Source organism: Schistocerca piceifrons, chromosome X (assembly GCF_021461385.2).
Source record: "Schistocerca piceifrons isolate TAMUIC-IGC-003096 chromosome X, iqSchPice1.1, whole genome shotgun sequence".
Taxonomy (NCBI): domain Eukaryota; kingdom Metazoa; phylum Arthropoda; class Insecta; order Orthoptera; family Acrididae; genus Schistocerca; species Schistocerca piceifrons.
In genome coordinates this window covers 128,131,997-128,157,866 of record NC_060149.1, presented here as the reverse complement: position 1 = coordinate 128,157,866, position 25,870 = coordinate 128,131,997, and the positions used below count along the sequence as shown (strand labels likewise).

General features: G+C 43.2%; 1 protein-coding gene across 1 annotated transcript in view; it reads left to right on the top strand.

The window, feature by feature from the left end:
- LOC124721836 (endoplasmic reticulum protein SC65-like) overlaps nt 1-25,870 on the top strand; it is a 452,431-nt gene that overhangs the window by 323,485 nt on the left and 103,076 nt on the right. The window contains exon 5 of the mRNA XM_047246962.1: nt 10,804-10,940. Within this exon, the coding sequence (XP_047102918.1) occupies nt 10,804-10,940 (137 nt within the window). The remainder of the gene's footprint in view (nt 1-10,803; nt 10,941-25,870) is intronic.

Genomic DNA, 25,870 nt, shown 5'->3' with positions numbered 1-25,870 from the left:
GTCTTATTCTTCTCTAAGTTCTGCCTTTATAAATACAATGTTTTCAGTGTCTTCGCCTTTCGTCTTTTGGAATATTTGTCACAGTCTCTGAGAGGCAGGGTTCACTGGAAGTGAAGTATGGGCTTCTTGAACCACATATTCATCTCTTCTGCCGAAATTTGACGCGATTTTTGATATCCAGTACTGAGCACGGATGGATTATGATTAAAATGTAGAATAATATCTCTGTTAAGTGGCAATAAGAAACTATAATGATAAACATTGTTATTTTATATTATTGCTCAATGAGTCGGATGGGAAATTGTTTCCTTAAACATACTGTAACGTCAGGTGTGTTAATATGGTGCGCACATTTCCTTCCTAATCTCGAGTCTGATTCATTTCCACTGCTTAATTTGATTCGCAGTGTGCTATGAGGTATATTAAAATTTTCAGCAGTATTTCTATTCGATAACCCTTCAGCAACAGCGTGTATTGCCATTTTCAAATCTGCTGCAATCCAGTTAATTTGTCTGTCTCATTTCTACACGAGGGGGTTCCAGAAAAAAACTTATTTATTCACGTTTTAAGCACAAATCTTCAATCCCTTACAAAGTGCTCCCCACTTGCAATAGTACACTTGTCTAATATTTTATTCCATTTTTCAAAACACTGTTTAAATTCATCTTTAGTGATGCTTGACAGTGTCTTCGTCTTATTTTTTTTCCACCCTAGCAACATCAGCAAACCGCTTTCCTTTCATGTCTCTTTTCGTTCTAGGAAACAAAAAAAAATCGCGCAGGGCAAGGTCGGACGAGTATGTGGTGTGAGGAACGGACGTTATACAATTTCTGGTCAGAAATTGTCGTACAGACAGAGCGGTGTGATCAGGGGCATTGTCATGATGGAAAAACCAGTCACATGACTGTCACACATCAGGCCGCTTTCGCCGCGCACTGATGTTCAATTTTTTCAAAGTTCCAAGTATAAAACATGGTTAACTGTCTGCCCCCGGGGAACAATTCTGAATGGGCGACTCTTCTCACATCGAAAAACCAACTCTACATTGTTTTAATGTTCGATTTCACCTGACGAACTTTCTTGGGACGAGGTGAATTTGAAGTCTTCCACTGTCTTGGGTGCTGCTTGGATTGAGTATCGTAAGAATAGCTCAAAGGGTAGTAAGTAACCTCTGATAATATTCGAAAAAAGTTTGGATCATTTCGGGACTCTTCTTTCAAATCACAGCATGCTTCCATGTGACCTTGTTTTTGTTCATCAGTCAGCAGTCGTGGGACGAATTTGGCAGCCACCTTCTCATTCCCAAATCTTCTGTCATAATTCGCTGCAATGAACTCCATGTCACTCTCGGCAGCTCCACAATTTCCGTTGTCGATCTTCGTCCATGATTTCAACTTTTTCATGTGTTTGGGCCATGGAAGGACGACCAGAACGACGTTTGTCAACAACGGACATTTCAGAATTTTTGATACGGGAAAACCATTCAAACACTTGAACTTTCACTCTAGCATCGTCCTTGTACACCGTTTTTAACATTTCAAGAGTTTCTGTTCCACTTTTTCACCACCTCACGCTATTGTCGCGGTCACTGCGAAAACGCAATCACACAAAACACGTGACTGTAACCTATGCCGAAAGTAGTCCTGGCCTTCTTTAGCGAGGGCATTCGATTTACTGACTCTGGAATGTTCGCGCTATGCGCTCCTAGCGTTAAAACGAGGTACTACAAAAGCTCTGCCCACCAAAAAACTATTGTATTCTACCAACCTCAAATTTGAAGAAAACTGATCCTTTAAAGACAATGATGATCATTTTATAGCGTGCTCACCATTCTCCTTTGTGTGGCCACCATTCCCCCACTATCCCCTACTAGGTGGCCCCGTTACCCTAGATGGCGACCATTTCCTTTTGGTTGGCTACCCTCCCCCAAGGTGGTCCACCATTTCCATGGGTGGCCACCATTTCCATGGGTGGCCACCATTTCCATGGGTGGCCACCATTCCCCCTTTGTGTGGCTGCCACTCCCCTGCATACTAATGAGTAGGTTAGTTTACAGGTTGACCGTTATTACTCTATATACGAGAGCTATTCACAAAGTACATTACGTTTTGGAATTAAAAATAAATAAAGTATTGGAAATTTTTTTTATTATATACAGATGAAAGCCACACTTCAATACTACTTTTCTACATAGTTGCCATTTAAATTAAGGCTCTTATTGTAGCGATGTACGAGCTTGGAAACTCCTTCGTCGTAAAATTCGGCCGCCTGCGCCTTCAACCACGTGGTTAATCAGTAACCCGGTAGAAATACGATTTTTGTGGATTTCCTGGAAGGAGGCGCTACAATAAACTCTCAAAGGTATTGCCAAACTCTGCACAACCTCAGAAGAGCAATACAAAACAAGCGCAGGGGAAAGTTGGGCTCAAAGATCTTGCTGATTCACGACAACGCCCGGGCCCACACGGCAAATGCCACTCGTGAAGTTCTCGAATCTTTTAAGTGGGAGTTGTTTCCTCATCCGCCGTACAGTCCCGATCTGGCACCGAGCGACTTCCACTTATTCCCAGCAATGAAGAAGTGGTTGGCTATGCAGCGTTTTGATGACGACGCACAGCTTCAAGAAGAGGTAACCACGTGGTTGAAGGCGCTGGCGGCCGAATTTTACGACGAAGGAATTTCCAAGCTCGTCCATCGCTACGATAAGTGCCTTAATTTAAATGGCATCTATGTAGAAAAGTAGTATTGAAGTGTGGCTTTCATCTGTATATAATAAAAAAAATTTCCAATACTTTATTTATTTTTAATTCCAAAACGTAATGTACATTGTGGATAGCCCTCGTATTTAAAATCGTTCATAAACAACTATGTGATACGAAATGGGACTTACTTTAACGCTGTGGAATCAATAACACGAGGCAACTGGCTGTGAACTGTTCTAACGCTGTTACCGACTTGACGTCCAAACAACTAACATGATGAAGCGATACTACACTTCTTAAATACAGAAGATCGCTGTGCTCACCATCGTAAATGGCAGCTATAGTGTACAGTGGCTACAATTCTGCGAAGTCTTTCTGCATTATCACAGGAGCTACATCCAGCTTCTTGTAGCCCTGTTACACGACATCGTTCAAACTCGGCGAGTTGATTACAATGGTGACTTTGTCGCCTTAAAGGCATTCTTGTCTAACGTCAGCTCATCATGCCCAGTCTCAAAGGTCACTAACGCTTACGACCGTTACAGCGTGTATATAAAGCAAATTTGATTTGCATCATCATAGCAGCGCCACTCTTATGCGACGGGCTCGAAGTTTGAATAGACATCATTTTCACATGTAGAAACGCGCCTGCCAACTTTCGTTTATGTCGCACAACTCGACCTCCGTGTTTCGATTTTTTTCCCATCTGTGTATGAGGCGAGACTATTGTCTTTCAGTTATTCTTCATTAGCTATTAAGCTGCTTCCAGACAAACTCAATGAAGCTGACTTCCGTTTATGTTGGTGGCCAAGATCAAATCGTGTGTTTCCATTGTTGTGAAGGGTTGAAACGTTGAGAGGAATCGGACGGTCCATGGATTCAACGTGCTCAGTCGTTTCTTAAGTGTTTGCGTGCATTTTTTGTTAAGTGTAAAGATTTTGTAGGGACTGAATGTCAGAATAAAGACATGTTAATTACAATGAAAGATGCATTGAACTTCCTGCAAATCCTCAAGAAGCTGTAACAGCTGATAACCCGAAAGCAGCAAGTCCTTCGTCATCTGAACAACAGGTGACTGCAAGGGCATTTCACAGTACCCGCCTGGGTAAAACTTGTTTGCAGGAAGAGATGGAAGTGCTACTCTTGCCACGGACAGACCGCTGTTTACGTTTAAGTGGACACCTACCCTTTTCCTCGTGTACAGAATGGCAGAATCTTGTTTTAGGGACGGTAAGAGCATATTTGTCGAATTGAATTTAGTGTCAATGAACAGTTTTGACATATAAAATAGACTGTCAAACTTTTTTAAAATTCTTAATTTCGAAAACAAATCATTATTGTTAAAATAAAGTTGTTTTTTTCTGTACTGGCAGACTTAGATATAATATCACTTATGTATGTATTACGAGTGCTGCTTAGCCTAATAGTTTTTATCAGCATTGCCAACATACATCATATAACTATTTTAATAAGTAATATAGACAGTAATAATGTAGTGAAAAGTGTGAGAGAGGACATACAGAGTGCCATAAATGATAAATAATTTCATTTACTTTGGTGATACCAGATCAGTCATTGTCTTTAGAAATTTTACATCTCTCACTGTTACCATCTTAAACTGTCTCTCATGATGTGTGTATAAACAATGCATCAGTGCATGTCGTTCTGCAATTAAGTAATACGGCGTAATAAAACAACTTTTCCTTCCTAAAATCGAATATATTCTTCCTTCCTTCTTTCACTAAAAATCATGTTGTGCGTGTCGTGGTACTTCTACCAGTTTTTAGCGAGCCATAGTTCCGAATGCAGCAGTAGTTTGTGTAATAAGTGCCATCGACTGCACTTCTTCTTGTGATGCAGTTTCCTTCTACTATTCTAAATTTATGATGAAAAGAGCGTTAGGTGATGACAGCACACGTTGTCAGCTGGAATACACTTTATGCATTTAGATAGTGTTACAATGTAAACATTACATTTTCCTGCAGTACTGACGAATTTCAGAATATTGTGGCGTTTGACAAGCATCAGAGATGAGATAAAGTAATTAATTTGAGCCCTTCAACGTTTTGTGCTTAACCTCAACTAGGTCCCAACATTTGCAACAAATTGCTATCGATCATATTTTTCTAGTAATACATTATCTTCACTTTCTCCTCCCTGTGACGCATGCGTTAGAGTTCTCCATTGTGATTTATAGGCGGATGTGTGTAGGAAACAACTTGATGCGAACATAGTGATAATCAACATAAATATTATACTTTTTGTATCAAAAATGCTGATATTTTAGAATGTTGCGACATTTGACAAGTATCATAGATATGGGAAACAATTAATTTAAGGGTTCTTCTGTGATGTAAACCAAGTGTGCTCCATAGGTCGAACTTCGAACGCTTTTACCAGTGTTGTTACCTGTTGGTGACAAGGAGAGCAACTCATGGTACAGTGATCGAACATTTGACGCTTTTTAACAGTGGAACCATCTATTGGTAACATTAAGTAGCTGAGATACAAAACAGCAGTTGATTTTGTTTCGCATTTGTAGGATTTACAAGATGATATTTAAGATAAAATTCATTTTTTGCAACTGCGTATTCCTAATTCCTAATTCATTATTTATATTTTATAAGCATATGTTGATCTTTTAAATTATTTACGGATAATGTTTTATATACTCATTTCTATATTCCGTAGGGAATGCTATAAAGCTTCAAATGAAATTTACCGATCTGAGTGTGAGTTAGTGCGTTAACGCTTTCTTGGAAGTCAGAAATGAAAACAGTTCGTCAGTTTTTTTGCAGTTCAGTTAATATGACATATTTTTGAAAATTATTTCAGATAACAATAATAGTAGAATTTGACTGGAGGAAAGGAAGGTATGTGACATATTTTTTTTGTATGTAATTCAGGATACTCTTCAGCACAGCTCATATGGGACCACTTTTTTATGGGCTCTTCCATTTTTAATACTAGGCTCTGATTGGAGGAGAGAGGAGACAGAGGTGTGGGATGTTTTTTTATAAATAATTCCGATATTTCAGACAGAGCTATACTGTAATTGGCTTTATCATTTTAATACTAGCCTCTGATTGGAGAAGAGGAGCCGGAGCTGGAATACTATGCCGTTTTTGTGCACCTTTTTAAGTAAATAAAGCATATCTTTGACTTTCAAGTTGACGTTACATAATCATTTCCTCCATATCCGACACCATTTTCCAATTCCACAATCTGATTGGTTGTAAAGAGGAGGAGGGTAAGGTATAAAGCACTGTTGGTCTGTTTCCATCTTCTTGGATATTTTTGTTAGCCGGCCAGAGTGGCCGAGCGGTTCTAGGCGCTTCAGTCTGGAACCGTGCGACCGCTCGGGCATGGATGTGTGACTTGTCCTTAGGTTAGCTAGGTTTAAGTAGTTCTAAATTCTAGGGGAGTGATGACCACTGCAGTTAAGTCCCATAGTACTCAGAGCCATTTGAACCATTTGATATTTTTGTTGACTGGATATAAGAGGGCTGGAGGGAAGGGGCATACTTGATGCGTATGTCAGAAATAGTGTAATTTGACACCTTTCTAACCATCAGTTTCATATCACACTCTCGCTCCTTGGGGTTTCAGATTTAACACTAACACAACTGACTATTTCCACCATATTGGACTTTTAAAAATGCGTTGTAATAGGCTGGGGATGACGAGTAGTGAAGTGGGAGAGTGTTTTAAATTCCCCACTAAGAAAATAGGGTTAGTTCTACTGTCCTGGAATTTTTAATGCAGCCCTATTCTTTATGCTCTAGATAAGGTGGGGGATGGGGCATGACTCGATGTGCACGTCGGAAATAATGTAATCTGATGCCATTTTTACGCGTCACTTTAATACATTCTGACTGGTTGGACACAGAGAGGAAGGGATAGGCTATGAAGCAGAGTTAATCATTTCCAATAACTTGAATTTTTAACACTGTGCTATGATTGGCTGGAAATGGCGGCAGGATGGGGAAAAATGTGTGTGAAATCTTATGGGACTTAACTGCTAAGGTCATCAGTCCCTAAGCTTACACACTACTTAACCTAAATTATCCTAAGGACAAACACACACACTCATGCCCGAGGGAGGACTCGAACCTCCGCCAGGATCAGCTGCACAGTCCCTGATTGCAGCGCCCCAGACCGCTCGGCTAATCCAGCGAGGAGATGGGGAAAGGGAAGTTTTAGCTTTCCATTACCATAATTGAGCTATTTCTGTCATCTTGGATTTTGCATTTTTAAGCCTGCGTTATGATTTGGTGGACATAAGGAGTGCTGCAGCGTGATTGGTTGGAGATAGGAGGAGAAAGACATGGTTTTTAATTTGTCACTAACACAATTGGGCTTTTCCGGCTATCTTGGATGTTTCGTTGGTTGTTCCGTTTTAATACTCTGCTATGACTGGCTGCAGATAATAAGAGGGGAGGGGAGGTAGGAGGGGAGTGGCTTACTACTGATAAGGGTAATATCTCCAGTAAGAGCGATGACGTCACTGATAAGAGTGATGATGTCACCCATGATGCAGACGTAGATGACGAAAAATGGTCCAGATCATACATACTAAATAGCATAAATTTTTATTTTTGGAACATTGACAACTGTTCTGCAACAAGTTCATGGTAAACAAGTTCACCAAAGTTGTAAAATTCCATATTGATCGAAGTCTTGTATGACAGAAGTCGCTATACACTACCACGGTTTCGGAGTCTCAGCCCCATCGTCAGGTATACCTGAAATCTAGCATACATAGTAATCCTACTCAGACTGTCTGGATGCGGAAGGTTGCCCTACACCGTTTTATGTGGATGTTCATTTCATTATTTCCCATTCCTGCAAGTTATGGCTCTGTAGGAATGATTATTAGTTTCATTTTACATGTACACTGAAAACCTTCTTTATCTGTGTAGGTCATCCATCTCGAGATGTTATATGTCTTTCTTCACGTTTTTGTCAGTGTAGACTTTGCAGAAAGTTTGTGATATTATTTATGTTCTTTGTAACCTAGTGAATCCAACTTGATGTAGATCCCCTGTAAGCGGTCTCTGTTTTAGAGAAATTTCAGTTTTCCATTATACTACCACTGAATATAAACTGCCCTTTTCTGTGTCTACAGTTGAGACTATATGATCGTAACTTGTAACAGTCACGATGAAGAAACATGTACGATATGTTTTCTACTGGGTCATTATTGACTCCTCTTTGTCACTGTTCGTATAAAAGAGTTTTAAGCGGCTTCGTATAATATTTACGGAAAAATGCGCTCGGTTATCGGTGGGTTACTTACGGTTGTTAAGACACTGTCTGAGAACAGCCATCGCATATCCTATATTTAATTTGATCTTCACTTTCAGTTTTTCCGCAACTGTCATTTGACTATATTGCACATATATTCAATCTTATTGCACGATTTTTTTTTTTTTATTCTGACCCAGGCACCCAACTTCTGGATTTTTATTAAGTTCTATTTCTATATTGTATTAATTTTTACTGCCTGCAGCTACAACAAGATCGTTACTGTTTTTAGATGTTATATGAAGTTATCGCTCTCTTTATTGACAGATTTAATCCATTTATGGTGCACTACATACATTGTACATGTTATCTGTGGTTAGGTTATTAGGGAAACTATTTTAAGATACTAAAACACATTGAAAATGAAATACGAGATGTGTTCAAAACGCACTGAACTGTATTCTTTCCCTCATAACTCAACGAAGCGTGGGAGACTTACTTCAATGGAGGTACGCTGGGGAACATTCATGTGCAATCGTGAATTTTATTCCGCCAGCAGAAAGTGGCAGTCGCTGGCAATCGTTCTACATGTGAGGACGTGTGGCGAGCGCTCTTCGTATTCCAGTAAGTTGTAAAACGATGACACAAATGGTGGAGTGATATCCAAGAGGAAACCATTCGCAAGACTCAACAGCCCTTCAGGGACGATGCCATGAGCAACTCACGGATAAAACTGGCCACAAAAAATGGTTCACATGGCTCTGAGTACTATGGGACTTAACTGCTGAGGTCATCAGTCCCCTAGAACTTAGAACTACTTAAACCTAACTAACCTAAGGACATCACACACATCCATGCCCGAGGCAGGATTCGAACCTACGACCGTAGCGGTCGCGCGGTTCCAGACTGTAGCGCCTCGAACCGCTCGGCCACACAGGCCGGCAAAAATGGTCACATATCAGTGGACAGCGAACCGCGTTCAGTCGAGCCCACAACAATCCAACATGACACTGTCCACGTCTAGATATAGATCTACATCTACATCATCTACATCTACGTACATACTTTGCAGTGGTTAGCACACTGGACTCGCATTCGGGAGGACGACGGTTCAATACCGTCTCCGGCCATCCTGATTTAGGTTTTCCGTGATTTCCCTAAATCGTTTCAGGCAAATGCCGAGATGGTTCCTTTGAAAGGGCACGGCCGATTTCCTTCCCAATCCTTCCCTAACCCGAGCTTGCGCTCCCTCTCTAATGACCTCGTTGTCGACGGGACGTTAAACACTAACCACCACCACCACCACGTACATACTCCGCAAGCCACCGTATGGTGCATGTCTGAGGATATCCTGCACCACTACTAGTCACTGCCTTTCCTGTTCCACTCGCAAACAGAGCGAGGGCAACGTCCGTCCGTGTGCCTCCGCACGAGCCCTAATATCCCTGTTCTTATATTCATGGATAATGGAATGTAGACGAATTAAATCGGGTGATGCTGAGGTAATTAGATTAGGAAATGAGACGCTTAAAATAGTAAACGAGTTTTGCTGTTTGGGGAGCAAAACAACTGATGATGGTCGAAGTAGAGAGGATATAAAATGTAGACTGGCAATGGCAAGGAAAGCGTTTCTGAAGAAGAGACATTTATTAACATCGAGTATAGATTTAAGTATCAGGAAGTCGTTTCTGAAAGTATTTGTATGGAGTTTTGCCATGTATGGAAGTGAAACGTGGATGATAAATAGTTTAGACAAGAAGAGAATAGAAGCTTTCGAAATGTGGTGCTACAGAAGAATGCTGAAGATTAGATGGGTAGATCACACAACTAATGAGGAGGTACTGAATAGAATTGGGGAAAAGAGCCATTTGTGGCACAACTTGACTAGAAGAAGGGATCGCTTGGTAGGACATATTCTGAGGCATCAAGGGATCACCAATTTAGTATTGGAGGGCAGCGTGGAGGGTAAAAATCGTAGAGGGAGACCAAGAGATGAAAACACTAAGCAGGTTCAGAAGGATGTAGGTTGCAGTAGGTACTGGGAGATGAAGAAGCTTGCACAGGATAGAATAGCACGGAGATCTGCTTCAAACCAGTCTGTGGACTGAAGACCACAATAACAACATATTCGTGGTTCTTACGCGAACATCGTATCACAATACAAGAACTTGATAATGAGACAGTGATAAGTACTGGACAGCAAAAATTGGCATCTGCATCATGATAATGCACCCGCCTATAATCTATTAGCTTCAATATGGCTGATTTTGTCCTCTATATTTATGGCTTCAAATGGCTCTGAGCACTATGGGACTTAACTTCTGAGGTCATCAGTCCCCTAGAACTTGGAACTATTTAAACCTAACTAACCTAAGGACATCACACGCATCCATGCCCGAGGCGGGTTTTGAACCTGCGACCATAGCGGTCGGGCGGCTCCAGACTGTAGCACCTAGAACCGCTCGGGCTCTGCGGCCGGCACTCTATATTTATGCATGAGATTATAAGTTTTATTAGAAATGTTGCAAAAATGTGTTTCGTTATAATTTTGTAAATTTGCTGCTTAACAAGAGCAGATTTCTCTGTTAACAACACAATACTCTGAACCACTTTAAGAACATAAATTTCACGTACAGTTAAAAATGAAAATATACAAACGTTAAAAGGAACGACACTTCTGTACAGAGTAAGAAGTTATGAGTTTCCCATGTATCAGTTCAGAATTTCTCTAATTACGTATTTTATAGGTAGTTTTATCTCCTTTCTTAAGAGTGAATTTTAATGTTTGATCTTGTTTCTAGTTGGTGATATGTGGAAATTAAGAGTGAATTTTAATGTTTGATCTTGTTTCTAGTTGGTGATATGAGGAAAGCATGCGAGGCAGTTGCTACCTATCTGCTCTTCAGTCCCGCAGACGAGACTATGTTGCAAAATAAGAAATATTATCTCAGTTTGCCGAAAGTGGAAAAAGAATTTTTTAAACCACGAGAGGTAAGTTTTAAATAATATATCTATAGAATAATTTCCCACAAAAGAATTCAAATCTGTGCGATCCTCAAAAACTTTAAAATGTAGATTTTCAGGTTTCAAAAACTTTATTGTGATATATTTGCAATGCCGGTTGGGCGTAGGATGAATCATTTCACATACTGATGTACACTGTTAAGTCAAAACATTACGACCATAGCCTATTGGTGGTGTTGCGGGCACGTGACACGTAACAGAAGTATATAAGCGGAGCAGACATGGACGAGGGATCACCCCAGCGACGATATGGGCTGCAAATGGGGAAATCCGTTGAGATATTCGACGTTGACAAAGGATACATTATTATTGCGCACAGCCTGTGAACGAGTATCTCGAAAACGGCGAAGATGGTCGAATGTTCACGTGCTACTGCTGTGAGCATAAACGGAAAGGGTTAGGAAGACGGTGAAACTACCACTAAGCGCTAAATGGCTGGACATCCAAAACTCTGCACAGAACGTCGGCTTCGGAGATTTGTCTGCTCTGTAAAGTAGGACAGATGGTGATCTGTGGTATCCCTGCCGAAAGAGAACAAGTGTTTCGGAACACACCGTTCATCGTACATTGTTGAACATGGAGCCTCGCAGCACAACACGCCAACCTGTTCACATACTTACCCGACAACATCGACAATTACGATTGGCGTGGGTGGGGGATCATCGGGATTCGACCGTCGATCAATGAAAACGTGTCTTCGGGTGAATAACATTTTTGCTACATTAGGTCGCTGGTCGTCTCCACAAACGCCGTCATCGAGGTGAACGTGCAGCCCGCCACGGACTCCGGCTAGTGGGAGCAGTATTATGCTATGGGAGACATTCTCCTGCACTTGCAGGGGACCTGTGGTAGTAATCGAAGACATGCTGACAGCTGCAAACCAGCTGCATCCATTCAAGCTTTATGTCTTCCCCGACAACGTTCAGCAGTATAATTGTCCATATATCGGAGCCAGAACCTGCTACAGTGGTTTGAGGAATGCAGCAGACGACCAAATTCGTTTGCTGCTTTCTTATGGAACCTATGTGGGTCGCTACCGGGCGCCATCACCGCGTACGCAAACCAGTGGCCCGTTATTTACGCGAATTACAAGACCTAATGGTACATACATTCACAAACCTACCCACAAACTGTCGGATCTCCGATACGCAGAATCAGTTATGTATTTCGTTCCAAAGCCAGACAAACACGCTGTTAAGGAGGTGGTCACAATGTTTTGACTCACCAGTGTAATTTACACTCATCATTTTTAGTCGGAAAATAAGTATTTATTATAAAACAATGAAAAATTTCAGACGCCAGAAATAATAGACTGATAGCCACATTGACAAACACAAAGAAATCGAGAGCTATAAAAGAACACAGCAACATATTTTCACTCCATACAGAGACTCGACAATTATGAGGACTGAGAATGGTTCAAATGGCTCTGAGCACTATGGGACTTAACATCTGAGGTCATCAGTCCCCTAGAACTTAGAACTACTTAAACCTAACTAACCTAAGGACATCACACACATCCATGCCCAAGGCTGGATGCTAACCTGCGACCGTAGCAGTCGCGCGGTTCCAGACTGCAGCGCCTAGAACCGCTCGGCCACTCTGGCCGGCGACTGCGTGTATATTTCGCTATATAGTACTACGTGGGTCTCGCACTCCGTCTTATAATGCTTCCCACAAAGGTGACGGGGAAAATTTTGAAGTCCACCAGTAAAATCAAACTTTGCTAGGTGTCTGCACATTTAGATCTGCACCTTTAGATCCACTTATCAATAAAAATCATTAAATATTTCAGATGATTTTAATTTTATTCTTCATGTCTATGACATTAGTGTCATTGTTAAAGCCATAGAATAATATAAATGACTTACCGTCAGCTAGCTGATGTCAGGGAACAAATTTTCACTTTATTCCGGATAAAACACAGTACAAACAGATTTTTAACAGATGCTATTAATTAAGAACCCACTGTAATTTAGTAGACAGAAAAATGCCGAATTTTAAATACAATTAACAGACACTGATTAAGCAGCTACATTTAGCCAAAATTCACTGATCGTATTTTAAGGAAAAGACCTATAAACAGCTACCATTAATTTTGAACCCACGGTCATTCAGCAGACAGCAAAATAGAGAATTAAAAAATAATTAACGGCCACTGAATAAGCAGCTAGAGTTAGCCATAATTCACTCATCAGATTTTAAACAAATGACGTTTAACAACTTCTATTATTTATGAGTGTTGGGTCCATAAACCACAGCGGGAGAGGGAGTGAAGAGCGAGACGTAAGCACATACACAGAAGTTGCTTAACTTGGCCAGGACGGCCACCATCCTTCCAATCCTTAAGCCTGCAAGAGACTGGGCCACCTTCACTAGCATCGAACTGGCCAAATAAACTCCAAGTCGCTGGTGTGTTTTCCAAAATATCATGCCCACTCACGGAAACCAGTTCGCAGGGCAGGCGATAACGGGCACTCAAAACCATGCTCAGCGCCTTCACAGAAGTCAATTCGTTCTCTCGTGTACCATCCAGAACTCCAAACCTCTCGCGCCCGCGGCCAACTCGCTCTCCACACCACAGATTCACTCCCCAAAACCTTCCAGCTTAGCAGCTTTTGTGCCCACTGACTGCTCCACCAGTTTTCCTTCAAAGTTATCCGGACAAAGATCGTCAACGAGGGGCGAAATTCATAGAAGGCTGAGCCCACATGGCTAATCCTCCGCCCCCCTGCAGTTTGGCACCAAGGCCAGAAGGTAAAGATGGGGCTAGCTACCCTCCTTAATCTGACGAAAATGCGATATTACAATGAAATCAGACCTTCAGCTGCTTACAGGCGTTGATAAATATCAACGGCGACAGTTGAAAAATGCGTGCCCCGACAGAAAATAGTGTGACTGCAGGGACGTAGTGCCCCTGCCCACCATACTCATAACTCGCGGCAGTCAATCTACCGATTCCCATAAGAGTTCGGGCAAATCTGTGTGCATCCGCACTGAAGAAGATCATTGGCCGGTAAGCCTTATCTGCATGAAGCTGGTATCTGTACAGATACCACTGCTGATCTTGCAGCTCTCGAAGAATGAAATTACAATGAAATAAGACCTTTAGCTGCTTACGGGCGTTGAAATGGAAATGCCGTGTGGCTAGGGCCTCCCGTCGGGTAGACCGTTTGCCTGGCGTAAGTCTTTCGGGTTGACGCTATTTCCACGACTTGCGTGTCGATGGGGATGAAAGGATGATGATAAGGACAACACAACACCCAGTCCCTGAGCGGAGAAAATCTCCGACCCAGCCGGGAATCGAATCCAGGCCGTTAGGGATGACATTCCGTCGCGCTGACCACTCAGCTACCAGGGGCGGACCTGTATGCTCCCTGCAGTCGCACTATTCTCTGTGTCCTCGGTGGCTCAGTCGGATAGAGCGTCTGTAAGTAGGAGGTCCCAGGTTCGAGTCCCGGACGGGGCACACACTTTTCAACTATCCCCTTTGATATTTATCAACGCCTGTAAGCAGCTAAAGGTCTGATTTCATTGTAATTTCATTCTTCAAGAGCTGCAAGATCACCAGTGGAAACTGTACAGATACCAGCTCCATATTAATATATGACTAAAATGTGTCTCTAGAGATCTTCCTGTCAATTCATTATGGATCAAGATATTAACTGGACTCTGGGCTCTAAAAATTTTTCATGGGCCTGTAAAACGGTGTGCCAGATTATTAGAAAGTGTTGTTCAAGCCTTGGCTCCGACGTTAAACCTACTCACAAACACACGGTCTCTGACTTTCCCCTTGTACTCGCGCCTCCCACAATTGTATCTACGCGTCTGACGCCTATAAGCGAGCTATATATTGCGCCACGCTCTCTCCCAGTTATATTGGATGGTCTGGAAGGTGACTCACTCGACAATAGTCCAAAGATTACTCACGGAAAATTTAATCGGATAGACCAGGATTAATGAGGCCGGAGTGACTTTGATTATCTCTTGCTGAGCAGTATTAAAAACAAGATTTAACCACTCGACAGAAAGTTCCCAGCATTTCTGGAACCTAGAATGAAATATTATCGATGCAGCCATGCCTCACACCATGATCGATACAAATCTCAAGAAGTCCATAGATGTAAATGCCGGAGCTTTATCACTTACCAGGGTGCTCAATGGTCCAAAGACAGCAAATATACTGGTAATATGTTGTGCAGATTGGCCACTAGTGACCCCATGGCTGGGAATTAACCAGCTATAAGGTGAAAACCCGACCACCACCAAAATATAACGATCCGCTCCCACCCCTCCCCACATCCCACCCCACCCCTCCCTCCCCCCTGTTTTGTGGACCCCTGATGCGATGAACCTTGAAACGAAACGCGATAATGGCTTCAAATGGCTCTGAGCACTATGGGACTTAACATCTGAGGTCATCAGTCCCCTTGAACTTAGAACTACTTAAACCTAACTAACCTCAGAACATCACACACATCCATGCCCGAGGCAGGATTCGCACCAGCGACCGTAGCGGTCGCGCGGTTCCAGACTGTAGCGCCTAGAACCGCTCGGCCACCCCGGCCGGCAACGCTGTAATGCGGACTGCCTAACAAGCAATCCTACCCGTTTTTCTGGGGCGGGCCGATACCCAACTCAACGCCTGATTATCAGTCTAGAGCACAAATTCCCCTATGCTCTAGGTAGAATTAAAATTCCTCCAAGGCGAAGAAAACTGGTAAAGCATACCACTCATACACTGAATATTTTAATTCAGCGGGAGGTAAGCAGCGCGATGTGTAGGCGATGGCATGCCACTGCAACTGATGTAGTTGGAGCAGTACCGCCACTACCCCAGAACTGGATGCACCGGTCTGGGCTATAAACAGCTTGCCGAAATCCGGGATAACTAACAAAGGAGGGTTGCTAAAGGTGGCTTTAATTGCCTCAGAGGAAGTTTCAAAAATGGTTCAAATGGCTCTGAGCACCATGGGACTTAACTGCTGTGGTCATCAGTCCCCTAGAACTTAGAACTACTTAAACCTAACTAACCTAAGGACATCACACACATGCATGCCCGAGGCAGGATTCGAACCTGCGACCGTAGCGGTCGCGCTGTTCCAGACTGTAGCGCCTAGAACCGCTCGGCCACCACGGCCGGCAGAGGAAGTTTGATGACTCCCCCAAAGGAAGGGCTCACCTTTCTTGCGCAAGTTATTCAAGGCCGCCGCCAACTGGATGAAATTGGGAACAAACTTCCGAAAGAAATTTGCCATTTCAATATAGCTGGCCACTCCCTTTTTGCTGTTTGTTAGGGGTGGCGGGGGGGGGGGGGGTTGGGGAGGAGTCACGCAAGGAACGTGTCCGCTCCTGATCAGTGCTGCCTCCTTGAGCCGAAACCAAGATATACAAGGGGGTTCAAATGGTTCAAATGGCTCTGAGCACTATGGGACTCAACTGCTGTGGTCATAAGTCCCAACCTAACTAACCTAAGGACATCACACACATCCATGCCCGAGGCAGGATTCGAACCTAGGACCATAGCGGTCTACATCTACATCTACATTTATACTCCGCAAGCCACCCAACGGTGTGTGGCGGAGGGCATTTTATTTGTCACTGTCATTACCTCCCTTTCCTGTTCCAGTCGCGTATGGTTCGCGGGAAGAACGTCTGTCTGAAAGCCTCCGTGCGCGCTCTAATCTCTTTAATTTTACATTCGTGATCTCCTCGGAAGGTATAAATAGGGGGAAGCAATATATTCGATACCTCATCCAGAAACGTACCCTCTCGAAACCTGGCGAGCAAGCCACACCGCGATGCAGAGCGCCTCTCTTGCAGAGTCTGCCACTTGAGTTCGTTAAACATCTCCGTAACGCTATCACGGTTACCAAATAACCCTGTGACGAAACGCGCCGCTCTTCTTTGGATCTTCTCTATCTCCTCCGTCAACCCGATCTGGTACGGATCCCACACTGATGAGCAATACTCAAGTATAGGTCGAACGAGTGTTTTGTAAGCCACCTCCTTTGTTGATGGACTACATTTTCTAAGGACTCTCCCAATGAATCTCAACCTGGTACCCGCCTTACCAACAATTAATTTTATATGATCATTCCACTTCAAATCGTTCCGCACGCATACTCCCAGATATTTTACAGAAGTAACTGCTACCAGTGTTTGTTCCGCTATCATATAATCATACAATAAAGGATCCTTCTTTCTATGTATTCGCAATACCTTACATTTGTCTATGTTAAGGGTCAGTTGCCACTCCCTGCACCAAGTGCTTATCCGCTGCAGATCTTCCTGCATTTCTCTACAATTTTCAAATGCTGCAACTTCTCTGTATACTACAGCATCATCCGCGAAAAGCCGCATGGAACTTCCGACACTATCTACTAGGTCATTTATATATATTGTGAAAAGTAATGGTCCCATAACACTCCCCTGTGGCACGCCAGAGGTTACTTTAACGTCTGTAGACGTCTCTCCATTGATAACAACATGCTGTGTTCTGTTTGCTAAAAACTCTTCAATCCAGCCACACAGCTGGTCTGATATTCCGTAGGCTCTTACTTTGTTTATCAGGCGACAGTGCGGAACTGTATCGAACGCCTTCCGGAAGTCAAGAAAAATAGCGTCTACCTGGGAGCCTGTATCTAATATTTTCTGGGTCTCATGAACAAATAAAGCGAGTTGGGTCTCACACGATCGCTGTTTCCGGAATCCATGTTGATTCCTACATAGTAGATTCTGGGTTTCCAAAAACGACATGTTACTCGAGCAAAAAACATGTTCTAAAATTCTACAACAGATCGACTTCAGAGATATAGGTCTATAGTTTTGCGCATCTGCTCGACGACCCTTTTTGAAGACTGGGACTACTTGTGCTCTTTTCCAATCATTTGGAACCTTCCGTTCCTCTAGAGACTTGCGGTACACGGCTGTTAGAAGGGGGGCAAGTTCTTTCGCGTACTCTGTGTAGAATCGAATTGGTATCCCGTCAGGTCCAGTGGACTTTCCTCTGTTGAGTGATTCCAGACTGTAGCGTATACAAGGGGGAGCGAAGGAAATTTTAGAAGGCTTGACAATAAGCCCGGCCTCCCTAGGATGTAATAAAACTTCTTTGAAGTGGTCCAAATGTTCCTCAAACGTGACACTGTAAACCACATCATCAAGATGGTTACTTGTATACACGGATTTGAGCTTAAGATCTCCCAAACCACGGCCCAAAAGACGAGACAACGGGCCGTGCCCGTACAGAGTCCGAAGGGAGCCCGATTAAACACGTAAAGGTTCCTATCGAATGGCTCAAATGGCTCTGAGCACTACGGGACTTAACATCTGAGGTCATCAGTCCCCTAGAACTTAGAACTACTTAAATAACCTAAGGACATCACACACATCCATGCCCAAGGCAGGATTCGAACGTGCGACCCTAGCGGCTGCGCGGTTCCAGACTGAAGCACCTAGAACCGCTCGGCCACCCCGGCCGGCAACGCTGTAATGCGGACTGCCTAACAAGCAATCCTACCCGTTTTTCTGGGGCGGGCAGATACCCAACTCAACGCCTGATTATCAGTCTAGAGCACAATTCCCCCTATGCTCTAGGTAGAATTAAAATTCCTCCAAGGCGAAGAGAACTGGTAAAGCATACCACTCATACACTGAATATTTTAATTCAGCGGGAGGTAAGCAGCGCGATGTGTAGGCGATGGCATGCCACTGCAATTGATGTAGTTGGAGGAGTACCGCCACTACCCCAGTACTGGAAGCACCGGTCTGGACTATAAACGGCTTGCCGAAATCCGGGATAACTAACAAAGGAGGGTTGCTAAAGGTGGCTTTAATGGCCTCAGAGGAAGTTTCAAAAATGGTTCAAATGGCTCTGAGCACCATGGGACTTAACTGCTGAGGTCATCAGTCCCCTAGAACTTAGAACTACTTAAACCTAACTAACCTAAGGACATCACACACATCCATGCCCGAGGCAGGATTCGAACCTGCGATCGTGTGCGGTCGCGCTGTTCCAGACTTTAGCGCCTAGAACCGCTCGGGCACCACGGCCGGCAGAGGAAGTTTGATGAGTCCCCCAAAGGAAGGGCTCACCTTTCTTGCGCAAGTTATTCAAGGCCGCCGCCAACTGGGTGAAATTAGGAACAAACTTCCGAAAGAAATTTGCCATTTCAATATAGCTGGCCACTCCCTTTTTGCTGTTAGTTAGGGGTGGCGGGGGGGTGGGGGTTGGGGAGGAGTCACGCAAGGAACGTGTCCGCTCCTGATCAGTGCTGCCTCCTTGAGCCGAAACCAAGATATACAAGGGGGAGCCAAGGTAATTTTAGAAGGCTTGACAATAAGCCCAGCCTCCCTAGGATGTAATAAATCTTCTTTGAAGTGGTCCAAATGTTCCTCAAACGTGACACTGTAAACCACATCATCAAGATAGTTACTTGTATACACGGATTTGAGCTTACGATCTCCCAAACCATGGCCCAAAAGACGAGACAACGGGCCTGTGCCCTTACAGAGTCCAAAGGGAACCCGATTAAACACGTAAAGGCTCCTATCAAATGGCTCAAATGGCTCTGAGCACTACGGGACTTAACATCTGAGGTCATCACTCCCCTAGAACTTAGAACTTCTTAAATAACCTAAGGACATCACACACATCCATGCCCAAAGCAGGATTCGAACGTGCGACCGTAGCGGCCGCGCGGTTCCAGACTGAAGCGCCTAGAACCGCTCGGTCACACCGGCCCGCAAAGGCTCCAATCAATACAAAATGCAGTTACTGGTCTGGAATCTTCGGTCAGTGGTACTATATCTAATGGTAGGCTTGATTGAGGACCAGTGCAGAGAACCAACGGGCACCCGCGAACCCGGTGACGCAGTTGTGAAGGTCTGGTGGAACTGATTCCAAGACGACTTTCTGGCTGAGTACTCTATAATCGACGACAGGCCGATAATAACCCCTCTGTGCTTTAAGAACAAGAAAAATTGGTGAAGCTTAGGGAGGAATCGAAGGTCTAATGACACCATCCCGGATCATATTATTAATTAGCCTGCGTAAAATCTTGATCTTGGGTGGGGACAATATAAAAGGCACCTGACCAACAAGAATATCGTCATCCAAGCGAATCTTACATGGGATCTTACTAGTGACGCCTAATTTATTAGTGGCGACATCAGGAAATTGGGGTAACACCCTCAATAGTTGCCTAGCTTCGCCACGTTCCAAATAATGAGTCTCAAACTCTGACGACCCCGACTGCACATTACTAATCGGTTGAGAGCGGCGACACGAACACAGTGCTATCCTTTCATTAGGGCAAAATTTGAAATAAAAGGCGCGAACTTGATAATCACGAACCAGACCAGTATGCTCAATTAAATCACAGCCCAGTGTCAAGTTAAATGACAAATTCTTAGCAGCGGTGACGTTGGCAGGCCACGTAAAATTCGATATGCCTATCTTGCCCCGAAACTCTCTTAGCAGAAGTAACTCATGTCGATTAACCACACGATATATCGGAGATGGGGGGTGCAGGGGAGGTATTCTACATAAATTCCCAAATTAAAGGTACCAATTATAATCGAGTAGTGAAACAGAACTCCCAGAATCCAAAAGAGAGCATACATGCCTATTATTCAATTGGCACACACAATAGGCAGCATCAGATTTCGCACTGCTCTAATGTGAGAGCAGTTCTTAACAATGAGACGGGTACATTTCCCGCCGCTGCCTTATGGCGTGAGATGTTCGGACGTGGGCCGTGCTTCACCGGACATTATTTTATGTCGAATATAGATAGCTAGAATGGCGTACATTGGGTATGAGCCTGCATCTATTTATCGCTCTTCTATTAACAACCGTTCTGCAACTGTTGAGTGAAGAGGATGTGTGCTACTTTGCTTTGGAATTTTAGGAACCAATAGCTCAGTGATGCTTTGACAGACTTATCAGTTCAAATGGTTCAAATGGCTCTGAGCTCTATGGGACTTAACATCTGTGGTCATCAGTCCCCTAGAACTTAGAACTACTTAAACCTAACTAACCTAAGGACATCAAACACATCCATGCCCGAGGCAGGATTCGAACCTGCGACCGTAGCGGTCACGCGGTTCCAGACTGAAGCGCCTAGAACCGCACGGCCACACCGGGCGGCGACATGACAGCACCAACTGTCTACTATCACCGCACCTGGCACAGATCTGGTGTTTAACCTCACCGAGCATAAAGCCCGCGGCCTCATGCTGGTTCCCCTGAGATGGAGTAACTAGGCGACCGCCCGCCTCCCGTTGCTCATCAACAAATCTTAACCCTTCCACCTCGGTAACCAAGGTATCTAATTCCACGAAGGTGGTAAGTTTTCTATAAAAAGCCACACGTAACCGGTCCTCAGCCTTCATGCCTTCTAATATGGTCTTAATCACACCTTCTACTACTTGCAACCCCAGAGCTAGCACAGCAGTGCGGATCTCATCAGTGTACTTAGGCAAGATCTCGTGCTGGTATTGCACGCGCCAAAAATGCTTGTGTTCTAACTCATGCCTGATCCGGCGTGATAACTTCAGTTGAATAATGTGCTGTCTCAGATCACGAAGGGATCCTTCACTCTGCGTAATTTCAGAGAAAATTTGGCTTAAAACTCTGTGGGTTAACGGATAAGGAACTTGAAGAACGATGACATGTGAAATTCACAACTCATCAGCATAAAATTCAAACCGAACCGTTAACTACAACACAGATTCAACCTGCACAACCTGATCCATAGAAAGCTCGTTAATCCCTTGTAGTAGGTGCAAACTGGGATTTGGTAACCTAGCGAAAGCATTAGAGAAGATCATATTTACTGGTCCCTCGGTTTCCTGTCCACTCTCCTGACGGCCAGGGTTATCACCTACACCGTCCCTCTAGATTACACTAGTTAGGTCATCTAACGCTACAAGACTCAGATCTATCTGTAGCTCCCTAAGTCGACTAATTAAGCTGTCAAAGACAGCGCTTTCGTCGGGCTTCAGGGTTGCCTGCTTTGAGGGCTCCGGAACGCCCTATACTTGCAATGTTAAAAAAACGCTTATAAATTACATCTTTCCTCACAAAGTATTTGAGGTAGGAAGTTGAACTTTTTACAGATTATTTATTGGAATATGGGCTACAACTTAACACAGGGATTTTACAAAATTTTAGTTCAGTTATTAAAGATGATTTTTTTTCAATTGTAATGAAAATTCACAACATTTTTTTGCAATTTTTTATTTATATATTCAAAAATATACAGTTTTTTGGAAAAAGGCTGTGTTAAATTATGTAGAAGGTACTGTGTAACATTTACTGAAAGTTTGAAACAAATATGTTTGGAAGATCCTTAGAAAACATGTAATTAGTATGAGAAAATAAAAGTTTTGGGAATCGAGCGACAAAGATTGGATTAACTTTTTAGTGCATTCCAGGTCCATAGGATGGATTATCTTCATCCTCTGCAAACTCCTCCTCCAGCTTCCTCTTGTTCCTCCTCCTGTTTACTCTTGCTTGTATTTCTAGACTCTTTACAGCCCTGTCTGCAGCCCGAAGGCGTTCCTTGTCTAAAGCAAGCATCGCTCGTTGTTGTGTTCGTAGATTTTGCTACCATTTTCTTCAGTTGCAGTTACTGCAACACTGTTCCAAAAGGTGGACATGTATGAACACTTATCACATTTCAGTTGTATTTCACTAGCAAGTCCTACGTGCTTTATTATGGAGAGTTCCAGACCAACTTCACTACAATGGATACATCTTACACAGTTTGAAAAAATGCCTTTGAGAACCGACATATCAAATATTTCATTCACATCCGATTCGCCATAAAACATTCATAGTTTTCACTCATTGAACCAAGCTTCTTCCGTGAAGTATTTTCTTTCCCACTTTGACTGCTATGGGCAGGTGTACTTGAGAGGTTAGGTTCACTCACTTGGTTATCGTCTTTATTGTTTACAGTAATAACACATACCTTTGGCTTTCCAACATTTCTCCTTTTCTTAAAAGCCTTCAGAGGATTTCTAATAACTTTACTTTTACTCATTATTATACTTCAACAAAACAGAGACTCAAGAAACAGAATTAATTACGAATATTTTCGAGATAACGACAGAGAAAATAAACATGAAACAATCGACAATCACACCAGCGATATATATTGAACCATCACAGGTTAGCCACAACACATACTTTATCTCACATCACTAAAATGTACCTGATGAACACGGACGTTAATAATAACACCATTTGACAGCAGTTTAACAGCGCCACAGTGGGTCACGCCCATGTAGAACACTTTCAAAAAAAATTTAAAAATAGTTGTAGTCTTCGGAACTGAATAAATTATATATCTATTAAAAGGTAATAGTCTGCAGATTCGGAAAACGCAAAAAAGTAAAAATTGAACTTTTCATGATTTTGAGCCTTTCCGGAGCCCCTTAAGTCGCCAAGAAGATTCGCCCAGAGTGTCGTATGGGTTCGGATCCTAAACGCTTGTTTGAGCGTAGGCTGACTATTTCATAAAACGTTCACATTTTTCCGCAGTCCTGACAACACTGTCGAACCATCACTGAGCACATTTCTCTCGTGTGCCATCCAGATGTCCAAACTTATAGCGCCCCCAGCCGACTCGCTCCGCACACCACACACTGCCTCCCCAAAACCTTCCAGCGTCGAGGTTTTTGTCCTCACCGTTGGCGCCATCAGTTACCCAGACGAAGATCGTCAACTAGGGGCGAAATCAATAGAAGGCTGAGCCCGCACGGCTCCCAGTGTTTACGTCTGTGTAGATCTCAACATCGACGACAGCAACAGATGTAGTCCCAACCCATAGCAGCTGCTCTCCAATAACTGTGATGATAGAGTCTACTCAGACATTTTACGCCATAACCTCGGCTCTTGAACCATACGTACAGCTGACGACGTTTGCCTGAAATACAAGGCGTCCGCTCGATCGCTAGCAAAAATTTCATCTGTAAAGAAAAAATATTCATAGACGTGAGGTTTCTCTCTATATGCTATAATGTGACGCAGCGAATCTGATAGGTTACTAAAGTATAACATGACGTGGTGGAATGGGTAGGTTATAAGAGAGTGGCGATATTTTGAAAACTCAGATAAAAAAATCCATAAACGACTAAAATGTCATCTGGAAACAAGACATGTGAGCAGTATTCTGAATCGACTTCATTCAGTTGTAATTCATACATTATGTCTGCAAAGTAAACGACTGGAGGCTATGGGTTTCTTGTGCCAAAATATGCAGACGATATCCCTGATTAGTCCCAAGTTTCACAATGCAGTTGCGGCTGGCAAACAGTGTTCGTTCATTCCAGCTATAAATGGCAACCGGCGCCTGTCCATTGCAACTGTTTGTTGTCAAATTAGATAACACGGGGACATTTTTCGCACTGCTTCAAATTAGCACAATCTGGCATCCAGTACGCCGGCAACGTACTTTTCGAAGTACACTACTGAGAAAATTTAGAGAACCGGCATTTGAAGCTGAATGCGGAACGATTCTACTGCCACCAACATACAATGTGTGTAAGGACCACAAAGATAAGGTACGAGAAACTAGGGCGCATACGGAGACATACAGGCAGTCATTATTCCCTCGCTCTATTTGCGAGTGAGACAGGAAAGAAAATGACTTGTAGTGGTAGAGGTACCCTCCGCGACGCACCCTACGGTGACTTGCGGGATAGCTGTGTAGGTATAGATGTAGAATCTGCATCCTTTGCGTGCGCACCCAGAATACGTTCACCAACAGGAAAAACTGGAGATCAGTGGGACAAATTGAAAAAGCGACGCTTCTTATGTCCCACGTAATGCGGTTTACAACACGTACTATATCTAGAGAAGCCTCAGTCTGCACAGCAGATTTAACAGTAGTCATGGAGGCAGTACATTAAGGAATCAGAACATTTAAGTAAATGTAAGTTGGTACGTATTTAAAAAAAAAAAAACACTTCTAAATCTGAAAGTACTAAAACTTCTAAAGCCACTAAAGGTGCTATTATGGCATAATGGTAAATAAAATAAAATTTGAAAAGCAAAATAAACATTAGTAGCAGCTTTGGTGGATTTCAGATATCTTTTTTGCACGATGTTGTTGCTCCATTACGCGTGAGGCTGAGAAGGACTAGTGGTATTTGTTTCTTTTCGCCAGATCGTCGTTTGAGACACGCGTTACGCTGCAAATTCCGACGAGTGTAGTAATTTCCCAGTAGTCAGGTAATTGAAACGGAGCTATTATTCCTTAGGAAATATGACTGCCACATGCTGTAATACGTTAGGCACACTAGAGGAACAATGTCTCTAATTTTTCTCGGTTTCTCTTCGTGTTTGCGATGTTAATAAATAACTTCAAAATGCTGCATTCATTTCTCTTAAACGCAAGAGAAAGAGAATTACACTATCTGATCAAAAGCATCCGGACATCTATTAGTGGACACTAACGTACATCTACATACTCTGCAAGCCACGGTATGGTGCATGGCAAAGGGTAACGTGTACCACCACGACTTATTTCCTTCCTGTTTCACTCACAAATAGAGCGAGGGAAAAACGACAGTCTGTAGGCCTCCGTTCAAGCCCTAATTTTGCTGATCTTCCTGTCCTTACACGAAGTGTACGTTGTCAGCAGTAGAATCGATCTGCTGCCATCTTCAAATACCAATTCTCTACGTTTACTCAACAGTGTTTCACGAAAAGAACGTGATTTTGCCTCGAGAGTGTGACGTTACCCAACGGCTACTATGCTGAGTAATAGGTTCTCTAACTAGTATTCCATGCGAGCAAACCAGTTGCGACTTTACGTGATGTTGCTCTCACCTTAGCTAATTCGGCTGTGCACGGCTCCGTTTAAAAAGAATAGCAGGATAAAGCA